General features: G+C 47.4%; 1 protein-coding gene across 3 annotated transcripts in view; it reads left to right on the top strand.

Moving 5' to 3' along the window:
* The window catches only part of adamtsl4 (ADAMTS-like 4), a 90899-nt gene that overhangs the window by 17681 nt on the left and 57141 nt on the right, over positions 1–16077 (top strand). For all 3 annotated transcript variants that reach the window (XR_013964375.1, XR_013964376.1, XM_080768428.1), the window contains exons 3-5: positions 6471–7111; positions 13185–13360; positions 13907–14460. Coding sequence is in view for 1 of the 3 variants with exons in the window: in XM_080768428.1 (XP_080624554.1) it covers positions 6471–7111; positions 13185–13360; positions 13907–14460 (1371 nt within the window). In the remaining 2 variants the exon portion in view is untranslated. The remainder of the gene's footprint in view (positions 1–6470; positions 7112–13184; positions 13361–13906; positions 14461–16077) is intronic.

Consider the following 16077-nt stretch of genomic DNA (forward strand, 5'->3'; position numbering starts at 1 on the left):
ATTACAAAGCAGCCGTGTGTGTGTGTGTGTGTGTGTGTGTGTGTGTGTGTGTGTGTGTGTGTGTGTGTGTGTGTGCGCGTGTGTGTGTGTGTGTGTGTGTGTGTGACACACAGGTCATCGGCCGCCTAGTTAAGGGGTCAGATCTTGGCTCTCATTACCGCACACTCGTTACGTGACAGCTGTGAGTGTGATGGCGAGAACCCCGCCACACACACACACATGCACACACACATGCACACACACACTCACACACACACACACACACACACACACACACACACACACATGCACACGCTTGTGTTTGAGGAATCTTGTTTGATCAAGTAGTGAACTTTACGAGATCACCACACACACACACACACACACACACAGGTAAACATTCACAGCTAAACACGTTTGTATATACAGTTACTTGTGTATACACGTCGTACACGTACATTTACAGTACATACAAATGCATGCACGCCACACAAACACACACACAGACACACACACACACACACACACACGCCTGTTCTCTCTCAAGCTTTGAGCTGTATACATACATGTACAGTATACAGCATACACTGTTGTAATGTTTACTTGTGCAGTTCATGAATACAGTATGTTTATCAGACAGACAGACAGACAGACAGACAGACAGACAGACAGACAGACAGACACACAGACACACAGACAGACAGACAGACAGACAGACACACAGACACACAGACAGACACACAGACAGACACACAGACAGACACACAGACAGACAGACAGACAGACAGACCTCATCGCATAATGAAACACAGTACACAGAAGGAAAAAATAACAAATACGTAACTAGGAATAAAATAATAATAACGAATAATAGTAAATGAGAGAGAGAGAGAGAGATGTTGTCCTGTATTGTGACGTTAGTGGTTGTATTGTGTTGCTGGCTGCTGGCTGAGTGCCAAACAGATATATGAGATAAGAAACCACAGAGAAACCTTTATCTATGGCCACAGAGGAGAGGACCACTTCAAAGACTGGGCACGCACGCACGCACGCACGCGCGCACTCACTCACTCATGCACTCACACATGCGCGCGCACACACACACACACACACACACACACACACACACACACACACACTCAATGTAGTACATCTCGTCCTGTTTATACTAGTAAAAGCCATAACATCTAATGTAACCCTATTAGATGCTATCGTGTTAATCTGTGCTATTTAGTTTGTACTGGGGGGGGGGGGGGGGGGGTTTGGGGGGGAATTCAAGGTCTTTTAGCAGTGGTTATCAAACCTTTTCATGTCAAGGCCCCCCAAATGTACATGTATTTGACCATGGATGGACCCCCATAAGAGAAGATTTTTTCTCGTTTTTTTTTCTCCTCAGAACACTTTGCGAGCTTGTATATCCACTATTTTCCGAATAGCCAAAGTAGGCTATAACAATATTGTTAATGGCCATTCACATAAAAATATAGTTTGGAAAAATCTTCAAGTAGGTGGCAGAGTTCACATCAACTCAGTGTTCGTTTGACTAGCACTAAACGATTAAAATATTTAGTCCTCATGTTGCAGGGACCCCTGGGGGTCCCCAGACCACACTTTGAGAACCACTGCTTTAGTTGGGCTTTCAACATGTTCCTCAAGTTATTATTACAACACAACATGTGTGTGGTAATAATTTAAATTATTACCACCACACAACATGCGTGTGGTAGTAATTTGAGGAACATGTTGAAACCACCTGTTCCTCAAATCATTTCCACACGAAACGGGTTGAAACCACATGAACTAAAGCAGTGGTCCCAGCAAAATGAGGACCCTTTCTGGGCGGAAACTCCTTTTTGGTGAAAACTGACAACATTTAGAAGACATTAATGTAGAATCTGATCTCAGGTCTAAATGGGTTTAACCACGTTAAGCGCCAGCAGAACGCCACAGAACGTTCATAACCTCTGAGAAATGGCACACATTTTTGTCATGTCACTTATTTCCTAAACCCTCTTAACCAGAACCCATTTTGGTGTTAGCATCATGTTATGCTTTAGCTATTGAAAAATAGCAGATCTACAAGCTCATAGCGCGCCACCGAGTGGCGCGCTACGAGCTTGTAGGTCTGCTATTTTTGAAAAATCGAAGAACGACTGACATTTTTAGAATCAGATCTCAGGTCAGAATGGGTTAATCAGACCAGTGTGTGTCCAGTGGAAACCTCGTATGAATCTGATCTCAGGTCAGAATGGGTTAAGGACCCCGGGGGGTCCTTGAGAAGAGAGTACGTGTCACGGGAAGAGAGTGTCACAGTTGGCTGCCCGCGTTGGTGTACTTCCTGGACGAATAATAACACACCAGTATTAACCCGCTTTTATGCAGAAGTGACCGAAGGAATGCTCGGTCAACTTCCTCCACTCGCCTCGCGTTGAGCAATGGCCGCTTTAGTTTTTTTCTTTTTTCTCTTTTTTTTGCTGAGCTGAGCGTTTCTTCTTGTGGAAATAATATTACAACATCCTGCATGTGGTTGCGAGTCGACCTGTTCCTCAAAATATTACCACACGCTGACTTTCATAACCTCTTGTTATTAAGAAAAGGACACGCGTCACGTTTTCCTAGAGGTCTGTTTGACCCCCCGGAGTGACTCAGAGTTTGGCAGAGAGAGCACTACTGTGATAGGTCACTCACTCTGTTAGTAAGCACTACTGTGATAGGTCACTCACTCTGTTAGTAAGCACTACTGTGATAGGTCACTCACTCTGTTAGTAAGTACTACTGTGATAGGTCACTCACTCTGTTAGTAAGGAAATTCATGTGTTCATTATTTTCACTTCAGCAAAAGTACAGAGAATATTATTTTTGCTATTTTTTAATGTAATTATTTCAAATGCATTTAGTTATACTTATGTTAACAAATGCATTGGAATAGCAGATCTACAAGCTCATAGCGCGGCACCGAGTGCCAGCGCTACAAGCTTGTAGGTCTGCTATTTTTGAAAAATCGTGAAAATGTGGTGCAAATCTTTGAATATATATTCTTTCAGAACGAACATTTTTAACTCAAATCTTTGCTTCTGGGGAGTCAGCGGCCAATTACATATAATTTGTGGGGTCCTTGACATGAAATATTGAGCACCACTGATACAGAAACATGAGGCATTTCAGAAAACTGTCAGGATTTAGACGTTGTTTTTTATTTATTCCGATGTCAGGCCTAAATGGGTTAAGTGAAGGTGGGGGCGGCATCGGCATGTGGCTAGTATCCATGACCCGAAGACAGCCCCGGTTAGTGTTACTTTTCTCACTGTCTTTGCAGTCTCATGATTTATGGTGGTGATATCACGTGTAATCAGATGATTTATCGTGGTGATATCACGTGTAATCAGATGATTTATCGTGGTGATATCACGTGTAATCAGATGATTTATCGTGGTGATATCACATGTAATCCTCCGTCAGAAAAGGCGCTCGGGGTCACAACACCCCGTTGTGTTAGAACACGCTCTATAAATACAAAGATGACTTGACTAAGGACTTGTGCCAAGATGTTCTACTTCATGTTGTCGTAAAAAACCAAGGAAACCTCCAAAACAATTTTGCTCACTAATGATTAAATAAATCCTCGTGATGACTTAGGAACAGCTTCTTCCCCTCCACTGTCATCTACCTAAACTCCTCATCCACTCCTTTCCCATTGTCAGCTCCCCCCTCCCCCCAACCCAACCCAGACACAGACATGCAAAAGTGTAGCTTTTCGGCGAAAATCGCCGTTTTTATCCCAAATATAGGACCTGTGTGATTCATGCAAATCCGTTAAAAAAATGTTTGGGGGGGGTGAGGGGGTCTGTGAAGCCCGAGCTCGCTGCCCGGAGAATTATCTGACAGACTACTCTCGTGAGTCACTAATGATTCTGAGCGATATTTCTGCTTGCATCTGGGCGGCATGATGTGCGCAGCCGCTGGTCGCTCCGCGGAAAAAAAAACCTGTTTGTGTGGACTCGGCATGAATTTTGACACACTGTCTGTGACTCGCCAGTCGATCCATTAGTTTAGCTGCTACAGTTAGCATTAGCAACGTTAGCACTTTGCGTTATACTGTCTGTGGTGTGGACGCGCCGGCGTCAGTTTCTCTCGCTGTGTGTGTGTGTGTGTCTGTCTGTGTGCTCGTGTGTGTGCATGCATGCGTATGAGTAAATAAATAAAGCACGCGCGCGCGCGCGCGTGTGTGTGTGTGTGTGTGTGTGTGTGTGTGTGTGTGTGTGTGTGTGTGTGTGTGTGTGTGTGTGTGTGTGCGTGCGTGCGTGCGTGCGTGCGTGCCAGGGCTTATACTAAATGGATATATTAAAAACGAAAACATGCAGCTCAACTGTTGAATAAGGAGAGGATGTTACTCTACATGTCTTAAATTGACTAAGGCTAAAATAATGAAGTAAACTGACCCTGTTGACTAAACCATCCCAAAACATTTTATTTGTATTATAATTCATTATTTTGCCAGTGAATATAATTTTCTATTTTACATGATGTGAAGAGTGTAACTGTAAGGGATTTTGAGATGGGAGTGTGAGTGCTGGACCAGTTTCTTTCTTTAAATCACACCTGTGTGAAGTGACCCTTATCATCATACATCATCCATTCATTGTCATTTTTGTGACAATGAATGTGTAGGATTGTGTAGGACAAAAATAGCCGATATATGACAATTCATTCATTGTCAATGGCATTTAGGACACAAATCTACTGAATATAGGAGGGGCTAGTGCTCCTCGAGGGGCTAGTGCTCCTGTTGGAGTAAATTAATTGTTCTATGACTATCAGGACATGAATGTTAACATCTTGCTCAATACTGACTAGATTTGTACTGATTTAGTAAATAATCATCTGTCATTTTTGAGTGGTGCAGCCACTCAACCACACTATAGACAGCTACAGTATGTGTCCCTGTGTCTGTCCCTGGCTGGGTCCCTGTGTCCCTGGCGGTGTCCCTGTGTCCCTGTGTCACTGGGTCTGTTCCTGGCTGTGTGCCTGTGTCACTGGGTCTGTCCCTGGCTGTGTCACTGTGTCATTGGGTCTGTCCCTGGCTGTCCCTGTGTCACTAGGTCTGTCCCTGGCTGTCCCTGTGTCACTAGGTCTGTCCCTGGCTGTCCCTGTGTCACTGGGTCTGTCCCTGGCTGTGTCCCTGGCTGTGTCCCTGTGTCACTGGGTCTGTCCCTGGCTGTGTCCCTGGCTGTGTCCCTGTGTCACTGGGTCTGTCCCTGGCTGTCCCTGTGTCACTGGGTCTGTCCCTCGCTGTCCCTGTGTCACTGGGTCTGTCCCTGGCTGTGTCCCTGTGTCACTGGGTCTGTCCCTGGCTGTCCCTGGCTGTGTCCCTGTGTCACTGGGTCTGTCCCTGGCTGTCCCTGTGTCACTGGGTCTGTCCCTGGCCGTGTCCCTGTGTCACTGGGTCTGTCCCTGGCTGTCCCTGGCTGTGTCCCTGGCTGTGTCCCTGTGTCACTGGGTCTGTCCCTGTGTCACTGGGTCTGTCCCTGGCTGTCCCTGTGTCACTGGGTCTGTCCCTGGATGTGTCCCTGGCTGTGTCACTGGGTCTGTCCCTGGCTGTCCCTGTGTCACTGGGTCTGTCCCTGGCTGTCCCTGTGTCACTGGGTCTGTCCCTGGATGTGTCCCTGGCTGTGTCCCTGTGTCACTGGGTCTGTCCCTGGCTGTCCCTGTGTCACTGGGTCTGTCCCTGGCTGCCCCTGTGTCACTGGGTCTGTCCCTGGCTGTGTCCCTGGGTCCCTGGCTGTGTCCGAGCACGAAACATAGCGTTATAGCATTTGTTCACCACCAAGTGTCACTGTTGCACAGCCTAACACACAGACACACAGGCCGGGAGGAGGGCTAGTACAGTGTAGTATATACTGTCCCCCATGACACCCCCCCCCCCCCCCCCCAAAGTGGGTTTAGTACCGATAAACGCTTAAAAGATTTGCGCCGCGGTTTTGCCCGCGGCACAGCGTTGGCCCCGCACACTGTCACCTTTTTCACCTTGGGCCTGTTTGCATGCCTGCATCCTATAGTCTATAACACTAAGTGGACTCGTGCGATAATATGGACAATATGACTTGTGGAACATGGTCTCTGGACCTTAGTTTAGCAATAAGGGCCACGTGCAATATGGACAGATCATGTTTTTCTTCTTCCTCTCATATCATTATTTATTACTTATTTAAATGACTAGTGCTCATTCTACTGTTACTACTGTACTACTGTAATTAATGTATCCTCCTTACTGACATGTTTGCACCATTAGTGAGATGCGAAAATACTTTTCACTGTTTGTACTGTACATTGACAAGAAATTTAATCTCATCTCATCTCATGCTGTTTTTTAATATTTACAATGTTGTGTTGTCCCCCCGTGTGTGTGCGTGCGTGCGTGTGTGTGTGTGTGTGTGTGTGTGTGTGCACGTGTGTGTGTGTGTGTGTGTGTGTGTGTGTGCGTGCGTGTCCAGGGCGCTGCAGGCCGGAGGACCAGGCAGGTGTTCAGGGCGGAGCCTGTCGTCGAGGGGGTGTGGTCTCAGTGGGGGGCGTGGTCAGAGTGCACTCAGACGTGCGGAGTGGGCGTGGCCCAGAGGACCAGAGACTGCAACGCCCCGCCCCTTCCGCCGCCGCCACAGACTCCTCCCCTCTCCCACGCCCCTCCCAACTGGGGGGGTTACTTCCCCCCCGGCTCCGCCTCCTCCCGCCCCTACTCCCGCCCCCCCTCCTATAATTACCACCCCCCTCCGGTGGGGTCCACCAATCGCAGCCCGGGAGGACTGCCTCTGTACCGGACTGACCCAATCGGAGGAGGAGGAGGAGGAGAAGGGGGCGGGTCTTTATTGCCGGGGGGAGGGGGGGCGGGGGCCGCGGCGGCCGCCAATCATCAGTCGCGGCGCTTTTACCAGCCGGACTTCTCCTCGTCGTCCCCGTCAGCCAATCAGGACCCTTCTGTGTCCGTGTACCGCTCGCCCTATCAGCGCGGCGGCGGCACGGCCACGCACGGATACAACACGCCCACGCGCATCACCCGCAGACCGACCAATCAGAGGCCGGGAGGAGGAGGAGGAGGAGCTGGAGGCGGGACCAGAAGGGAGGGGCTGAACTCCAGGAGGTGAGCCGTCGGTTGGTCGCTGCCTGTCGGGTTGGAAGCCTTGTATATTTTCAAAACGGTTGCTTTTATTTTGGCTATTGGTTTAAAAAAAAAAGAAATTAAATGTGAAAATAGCTGATCTACAAGCTGACAACTTGTCTCGCCGCGAGCGCATTGTGAGCTTGTAGATCGGCTACTTTCACTACTTTTGTGCGCCCAAAAAAATGTAATATGGGGATACAAGGTTTCTTCCTTAAAGCAACGAGACGCAAGTTTCACCATACATACATTATTATAAACTGTCTTTCTTCAAACGTACCTCATGGTCTTCATAGTTCATTTCCACTGACACACATCTGTCTTCAAGAAAAGGTCATCTTACACTGAACTCATTGTTAAAAAAGCACTTAAGTAAGTAGCCTTGCGGAGCCATGAGGCCCAGGAGCCTATCTCCTGTTTCTGTAGCGCGAGGCAGCTTGATGTACAAGTACACCCCCTGGACATGACGCTAGTATGTCGCAGGGACTTATACCCCCAATCCAACCCTTGATGCTGAGTGTCAAGCAGGGAGGCACTTTGTCCCATTTTTAGAGTCTTTGGTATGACCCGGCCGGGGATTGAACCCCGACCTCCCAAAATATTGCTCACTTTTAGTTGAGCAATATTTGACCAGGAGAATCTATACTTCGACTCGTCTCAAGTACTAGTAGCCGTTGAGTATGGTGTCGATGCTTCCCCCCCAGTGTCAGCCAATCACTGGCCAGCACGGAGCCAGATGATTGATATGGTGGGAGAAAGAGCTTCTGATGTCATCATGCATTCTTATCACAGTAGGTGATGAGCAGAGCCTTTTTTATCAGCCTCTCCTCCACCCACAGCAAACAGAGGCTGACAGACTGTAATCTGCTCTCACAACAAGAGGGTCTGGTCCCGGTCCAAAACATAATCTGCTCTCACAACAACAGCGTCTGGTCCCGGTCCAAAACATAATCTGCTCTCACAACAAGAGGGTCTGGTCCCGGTCCAGAACACGGGCCCTTTTACGGGTCTGTAAACTCCCCCAGAGTGTAAGTATAGGCCTAAGTAAGTAGCGATAGGGCCAGTGCATCCCCCAATAAGTACACACCCCCCGCCTGGACATGACACTAGTTCAACTTAAGAACAGTCAACAGCCAAAACTGTAGAAACATTGAACAATAAAAAGAAAGCAGGGGCTCGCAACTCACTTTAAGAATGCTCCAAACTTTATGTAGCGACAGGCAGGCGAAAAAATACGACGTTTCGACCTTGCGGTCTTTGTCAAGTTTAGGATACTTATTACTTATACTTGACAAAGACCATAAGGTTGAAACGTGGTATTTCTCACCTGCCTGACGCTACATAAAGTTGGGGGCATCTTAAAAGTGAGTTGCGAGCCGCCTGCTTTCTTTTTACTAGTTCAACTTAAGCCGTTTTAAGATGCTGATTCTCCGTTGTGTGAGTGGTGCTCACAAAAGGTGCTTTTTCATGTCAAGTAGTAAGCCTTGCCGAGCCGTGAGGCCCATATACAGTAGGACACTAAGGACAGGAGCCTATCTCCTGTTTCTGTTAGCCATGAGGCCCATTTAGGACAGGAGCCTATCTCCTGTTTCTGTAGCCATGAGGCCCATTTAGGACAGGAGCCTATCTCCTGTTTCTGTAGCCATGAGGCCCATATAGGACAGGAGCCTATCTCCTGTTTCTGTAGCCATGAGGCCCATTTAGGACAGGAGCCTATCTCCTGTTTCTGTAGCCATGAGGCCCATATAGGACAGGAGCCTATCTCCTGTTTCTGTAGCCATGAGGCCCATTTAGGACAGGAGCCTATCTCCTGTTTCTGTAGCCATGAGGCCCATATAGGACAGGAGCCTATCTCCTGTTTCTGTAGCCATGAGGCCCATATAGGACAGGAGCCTATCTTCTGTTTCTGTAGCCATGAGGCCCATATAGGACAGGAGCCTATCTCCTGTTTCTGTAGCCATGAGGCCCATAGGACAGGAGCCTATCTTCTGTTTCTGTAGCCATGAGGCCCATAGGACAGGAGCCTATCTCCTGTTTCTGTAGCCATGAGGCCCATATAGGACAGGAGCCTATCTCCTGTTTCTGTAGCCATGAGGCCCATATAGGACAGGAGCCTATCTCCTGTTTCTGTAGCCATGAGGCCCATAGGACAGGAGCCTATCTCCTGTTTCTGTAGCCATGAGGCCCATATAGGACAGGAGCCTATCTCCTGTTTCTGTAGCGTGAGGCAGCTTGATGTACAAGTTCACCCCCTGGACATGACGCTGCTAGTATGTCGCAGGGACTTTACCCCCAATCCCTACCTTTGATGCTGAGTGTCAAGCAGGGAGGCACTGGGTCCCATTTTCAGAGTCTTTGGTGTGACCCGGCCGGGGATCGAACCCCGACCTCCCAGTCTCAGGGCAGACACTACTATCCAGTATCCACAAGCTGGCTACTGAGGTTACATGTCAAGGACCCCCACAATTACTGTATATGTAATTGGCTGCTGACTTCCCCCCCCCCATCTCAAAATGCTTTGTTCCAGGGACCCCCAGACTTTAGTTAAAAATGTTCGCTTAAAAAACTAAATCTAATATTCAAAGATTTGCACTCATTTTCCTGATTTCGGCAAAAAACAGATCTACAAGCTCTAAGTGTGGCACGAAGTGAGCTTTATGAGCTTGTATGTCTGCCATGCAACAGGAAATGATTCCCCGTTCATTTTCCTCATAGACATTTCAAAAAGTATTTATTTAAAGACCTTTTAACCCATTCTGACCGGGCACCCATTTTGGTGTTAGCATCATGTTATGCTTTACCTATTGAAAAATAGCAGATCTACAAGCTCATATCGCGCCACCGAGTGGCGCGATACGAGCTTGTAGGTCTGCTATTTTTGAAAAATTCGAAGAACGACTGACATTTTTTTTATCTGATCTCAGGTCAGAATGGGTTCATCAGACCAGTGTGTGTCCCAGTGGAAACCTCGTATGAATCTGATCTCAGGTCAGAATGGGTTAAGCCTCGTACAAAGCCAACTCGAGTCGTGACAAATCATGACAAACAAAAACCATTTTTCGGGCCGAACAAATCATTTGAAAGAAGAAGAAAACGGCAGGTTTTAACGTTGTTGTTGTTCTTTGTAATTATTTGTTTGGTCCAAAATATTGTGTTTGTTGTCATGATTTGTCACAACTCCAGTTGGCTTTGTACGAGGTCTTTAAATAAATACGTTTTGAAATGTCTACGGGAAAAATGCATTGGGAATTATTTCCTTGGCCTGGCGTCGTCATGAAAGTGGGGCGGGACTGCAACACTCTATTGAAGCCGGCAGTAGTCTCTTCTGGAGCCCCGCCCCCCGTAGATAGGGCAGTGTCGTGGAGGTGGTCATGGTGGGATGTCCTGAACTCATGGGGGTCACACAAGGGACTACAGTATGTCAACTCTGTGACTAATATGTCACATCGACTGATCTGATTGGAGCAGGCCCAACGAGGTTGATTGAGTTGATAGGTGAGGAATGTAAGGAATGGCAGCTTAATTAGCTCATTCTATCTATCTGTTGAAAACTCCTCGTATTAAAACTCCTGGTATTAAATTAGTCACAGCGGACTCAGAAAGTGTACAATGGGTTATCTGTGTTTATTCAACTCTTGAGAGAAAGTACAGATATTATACATGTGTGTACATCTGACAGTGCACGTCTGTCTGTACACACCCTCCAAATTATAGACCTGTGAAGCCCAAACCACACCAACGGGTCGGGACAAACTGTTTTTAAGGTAAACCACACCAATGCAACTCCTTGAGTGGCGAGGAGTTGGGTTGGTGTGGTTTCCCAACCCATTTAGGCCTGAGACCGATTCTAAAAATGCCTCTAAATCCTGACTTAAGTTTTATGAAAAACTTCAAATATTGATATAGCAGCTTCAAATATTTTACATTTTTTGAATACTGTACATACTGTACAGAACCCAACAATGGGTTCCCGGCCTGAGGGGGTAAAACTAAAACACCAAAAGGTGAATGGGTTAAAAAACATTTTTTAATAGTTAAAATGGCCAGTCTACAAGCTCACAACGTGTCAATGTAGATTGGCTAGTTGAACTATTCCAAAATGTTTTTCAAAATAGTAAAAAAAAAAAAAAGGCAAAGAAGTTTAGGGATAAGGGGTTTAGCGGTGACGAAAATGGAGATCGATCGATCAATCAATCAATCAATCAATCAATCAATCAATCAATCAATCAATTCCAACTGTACACTCTCAGAGTTGCAGACCTGTAAGGGTCAGTTTTGTTGGTTCCATTGAGAGTTTAACAGACCCCTGGTGGTCCCCGTTATATGGACCCCACCCACATTGAGAAGCAGTGTGCTTTCATGTACTTGGTGAGTACAGCTTAGTGTAGTGGTTTGTTTACAGCTGCTGTTAATAGAGAGAGTTTCAGTATGATTTGTTTGTGGACAGTGTTGGTGCGTTGCCATGGGGACGTGGGACGTGATGTTGCTTGTGAGTCATTGGGTAGTGTTGTGAAAACCCTGCCCTCCGATACGCACTGGTCATACAGGGAAACGGAGCTTTACTTTACATGACAAACGCATAATACGGTACGGTGTACACTCGCACACACAGACACACATGGCCGCTTGCACGCGCGTACGCACGCACCCACGGTCATACACAGGCACATACAGACAGACAGACAGACACACGCCCATGCACACGCCCATACAGACACACACACTCACAGACATACACACACACACACACACGTCCACTCACGGCATCTAAAAACAAAGACATGCACACGCAGTCACACACACATGCACACACATGCACACACGCACACACACACACACACACACGCCTACCCACATGCACACACGCCCACTCACTCACACCCATCTAAAAAAACACACACATGAATGCACACGCAGTCACACACTAGGCGTGCGCCCACACACACTGAGGCCCTTCCGATCATTCATCGTTTGTGTCAAACTGGTCATTAAGTTGTTTTCTGACTCTGCCCGTCTTGTCTCCAGCTATGTTCAGTTGTTCACACTCGCAGCTCAATTGCATCACAGTGTGTCTCGCAAGCCTGTGTTATCATTACAATCACTGCCACCACAACCGTCCGATATATAGTTTGACAATGTCTGAGTGTACAATTATGATCAATTTTCAGATAGCAACGTGCAGACAGTAACAGTCAAGTCGTAAAGATTAGATTTAAGAGGCGAATAGAATCTGCCTGCAGTCTGGACAAAGTAGTGTCTCAGTACAACGGCTTTGTGGACCGGAAATGGCAGATCCATCAGATCAAATGCCGCGTTTATAAAGATCCGCTATTTTCCGGCACACAACGCCGCCATATAACGAAGTGTAAATCACGCCACAACTGTTTTGTTGTGTCCAGTCAATTCACATCAAATCAAGTTTATTTATAGAGCAATTAAAAAAAAAAGAAAAAGAAAAAAAACTTTTGTTTTAGTAAGCGCTGTACATCAGTGGTTCCCATTCCAAAAGTGGGGTCCTTGAGAGAGTTCCAGGGGGTCCCCAGCTAAATGATAGTTAGGAACCAAATGGACCCTTATGGTGCCTAATGCAGGTCAAACTGGGTGTCCTTGAAATGTTTTGGTATTATGTTATGCTTTAGCTTTGAAAAATAGCAGATCTACAAGCTCATATCGCGCCACCGAGTGGCGCGCTACGAGCTTGTAGGTCTGCTATTTTTTGAAAAATCTTCTCTTATGTCTTTGACATGACAAGGTTTGGGAACCACTGCTAATCAGAACATGTTGTCAACTCAACAGCACAAACAACAGTAAACAACACACAGAGGCATAATAAACAGCGGTAGAAACAGAAACAGAAGTATAAGGTCATCAGGTACAGTATGTGACCAGGGACCACACATGGAGCCAAGGCAACAACCTATCGGACACAAACAATGAGATAAAAGCCAAAAACCACAAATGCTTTTTTGATGTTGTGCAACAGTCTAGGGCAGTAAATAAGTGTGTGTGTGTGCGTGTGTGTGTGTGTGTGTGTGTGTGTGTGTGTCTCTCCCAGGTCTCCCATCCGTCCGGGTCAGTTCGGGTACGGTCGGGTTCCCTTCTCTCTGCCGCTGCACCGTCAGACCCGCCACACCGCCAACGGCACCGTCGACGAAGCCACGCCCACTGGGGCGCCACCCGCCGCCGCGGCCAATCAGGACGGCAGTGAGGCCGCCGCGCCGCCTATGGGAGGTACGTTACGTTACGTATACGCCTGTCTCGATGATTACGTCATCGCCCCGATCGCCTTTATTTGAGATAATCGCAAGTTATTGTAGCATAGTTGTCATGATGGAGTAGATGCGTGGCGACCCATTGGTGTGGTTTGGGCCGTTGGATTGAACCAGTTGGGTCGACTTGGGTCGACTTGCAACAGGACATTATCACACTGTTGGGACCAACGCTAAAACCCTCTTGTCCCGTCTCCGCCCTCTGGTGTGGTTTGGGTGTTAAAAAGGGCAAACATTTTTATTCCTATAGTCTTCTTATTATTTATGTTCCAATGTTCAATGGCAAAAAAAACACATTTAAATCGTTAATCGCAGTTCATTTCATTTAATTTCAGTCATGAAAAAATAATTGTGTTATAAAAGTGTTGTTGTAACTGTTTGTTTTTTACTGTTGTTGAGACCGAAGACACATTTCCACACGTGGACAATAAATTAAACTAATTAACTAAGTAACTAACATTTGCGTGACAACTAAACTAACATGATGATTATGTTGTAATCATGACAGCCCCAGTGGGAGGCGGAGCCGAAGAAGGCGAAGGAGGAGGGAACAGCCGGGAGACGGGAGGAGGAGGAGGAGGAGGACGAGGGGAGGACGAAGGCAGAAACCAAGATGGAGGACAGCAGCAGCAGCAGGAGGCGAGGACAGAGGAGTCCGCCGGCCCGTCTCCCCGCGAGCGAACGAGGGAGCGGGAACAGAGAGCCCCGCCCCCTTCCTATCGCGCGGTCTCTGCGGCCGCGGCACGCCGCACGTTCGACTGGCACTCCGTCGCCGCACCCCCGCCCCCTCCGAGGGGGGGGCATGCCCCTCCCCCTCCCTCTTCCTCCTCCTTTTCCTCTGACCCGTACTCCTCCTCCTTCTCCTCTGACCCGTACTCCTCCTCCTCCTCCTCCTCCTCCTCGTCCGATGGCGTTCCTCCCCCGCCGTTCTCCTCCCCCCTGCACCGCGCGGAGCCCCACCCCCCTCCCCCCCACCACCACCTCCACCAGGCGGGAGAGACGGTGGCGCGGCCACACACCTGCTCGGGGCGACCGGCGGAGTTTCGCCGCTGCTTCTCTCAGGTCAGAAACTCTGCTTACTATCGACCGTACCGTTGACTTACTGCTTCTCTCAGGTCAGTAAACTCTGCTAACTATCGACCGTACCGTTGACTTACTGCTGATCTCAGGTCAGAAACTATTACTAACTATCGACCGTACCGTTGACTTACTGCTGATCTCAGGTCAGAAACTATGCTAACTATCGACCGTACCGTTGACTTACTGCTTCTCTCAGGTCAGTAAACTATACTAACTATCCACCGTACAGTTAACTTAGAGACACCTCACATTATTATGTCCAAAACTGTCTTATCTACAAGCTTCAAGCTTCATGCTTTTGCATGTCTGTAGTACAGTATGTATGGCGTTACTAACCCTGACCCTAACGCCAGGGCTCCACCGGGCGCGTCCGCGTCAGCGTCAGCGTCACAGAATGTTCCCTTTTTAATCAATGAAGGGTGGCTCCACTGCCCGCGTTGCGTCGCGTCTCAGATTAAAATTGAACCGGTTCGTTTTTTGACGCACGCGACAGAGACGCAACGCGCCCAAACGCGCCCGGTGGAGCCCCGGTGTAACGCTCATTTTCTATGTACAGTATATATATATATATATATGACGCTAATAATAACATTTTAACTCATTTAAAAATGGTTATTAAAGAAGGTACTTTTAGAGGCAAACAAAGTCTTCTAGACGATATCGATTTGGGTCTGTGCTCCTTTTGGTAGTAAACCTAACCGTAGACTGAGCCTAACCCTTAACCGCACGCAAAGTCACGCAGTCAGAGTAACAGGATGCCGGCATTACAGTACACGGGCAGTCCCGGATCCAGATTCTTATTATCCATTACACTGTAATGGATAATAACAATCTGGATCCGGGACTGCCCATATACTGTAATGATTACAGTATATGGGCAGTCCCTGATCCAGATTCTTATGATCCAAGTCAAGAGGTCTGATTTGTTATAGTCGGCGGACGTCACAGGCGTGTTCAGGAGCTCAAACCATTAAGCAGCTGTATATGAAGTAATCATTTTAAATCAATATTCCATATTGAATCATGAGCCAATGATGTGATTCTAAGTGCAGTAACGGGAGTAAAGTGTTCCAGTAAGAACCGAGTCTCTTCCAGCAGTCATTTAGGGACGAGTCCCTCAAATTAGATTACAGTTAATTACAGTAATCCGACCCTTTTTTTGCAGAGATGAATATGGAGCTTATGGCTTATATGCAGAGTCAGACAGTGACAACAAGGCGTTTGTAATGTTGCGGTGTTGATTATTTTGAGCAGTGTACACCACTTCCATGACTGGCCCGTGTGTGTCCCTAATATGTTTCTATGTATGTATGGAGCAGCCGCAATACCGCTGGGTGACCTAAAGTGGCACTATTGAGCAGTCTAAACACACTTCACAGTTCAGTTCGCACAGGTTTTTACGGTGTGAGTCTGAAAGAGCTTCGCCTCTAGTTGGTCTGTTTGAGTGGAGCTGATCAGCACCACGTTTCTCCTGCATATTGTCAGGAGGAACCACGTTTCTCCTGCATGTTGCCAGGAGGCTAACTTAGTACCTCTCCACTAACATCGCGTCACCAGGCTTTCCACCTCGGAGGAAAGCCCGGTCTGTGTTGTTACTAA

The sequence above is a fragment of the Protomyctophum bolini genome, assembly GCF_963924005.1.
Source record: "Protomyctophum bolini genome assembly, chromosome: 7".
In the NCBI taxonomy this organism is placed as follows: Eukaryota; Metazoa; Chordata; class Actinopteri; order Myctophiformes; family Myctophidae; genus Protomyctophum; species Protomyctophum bolini.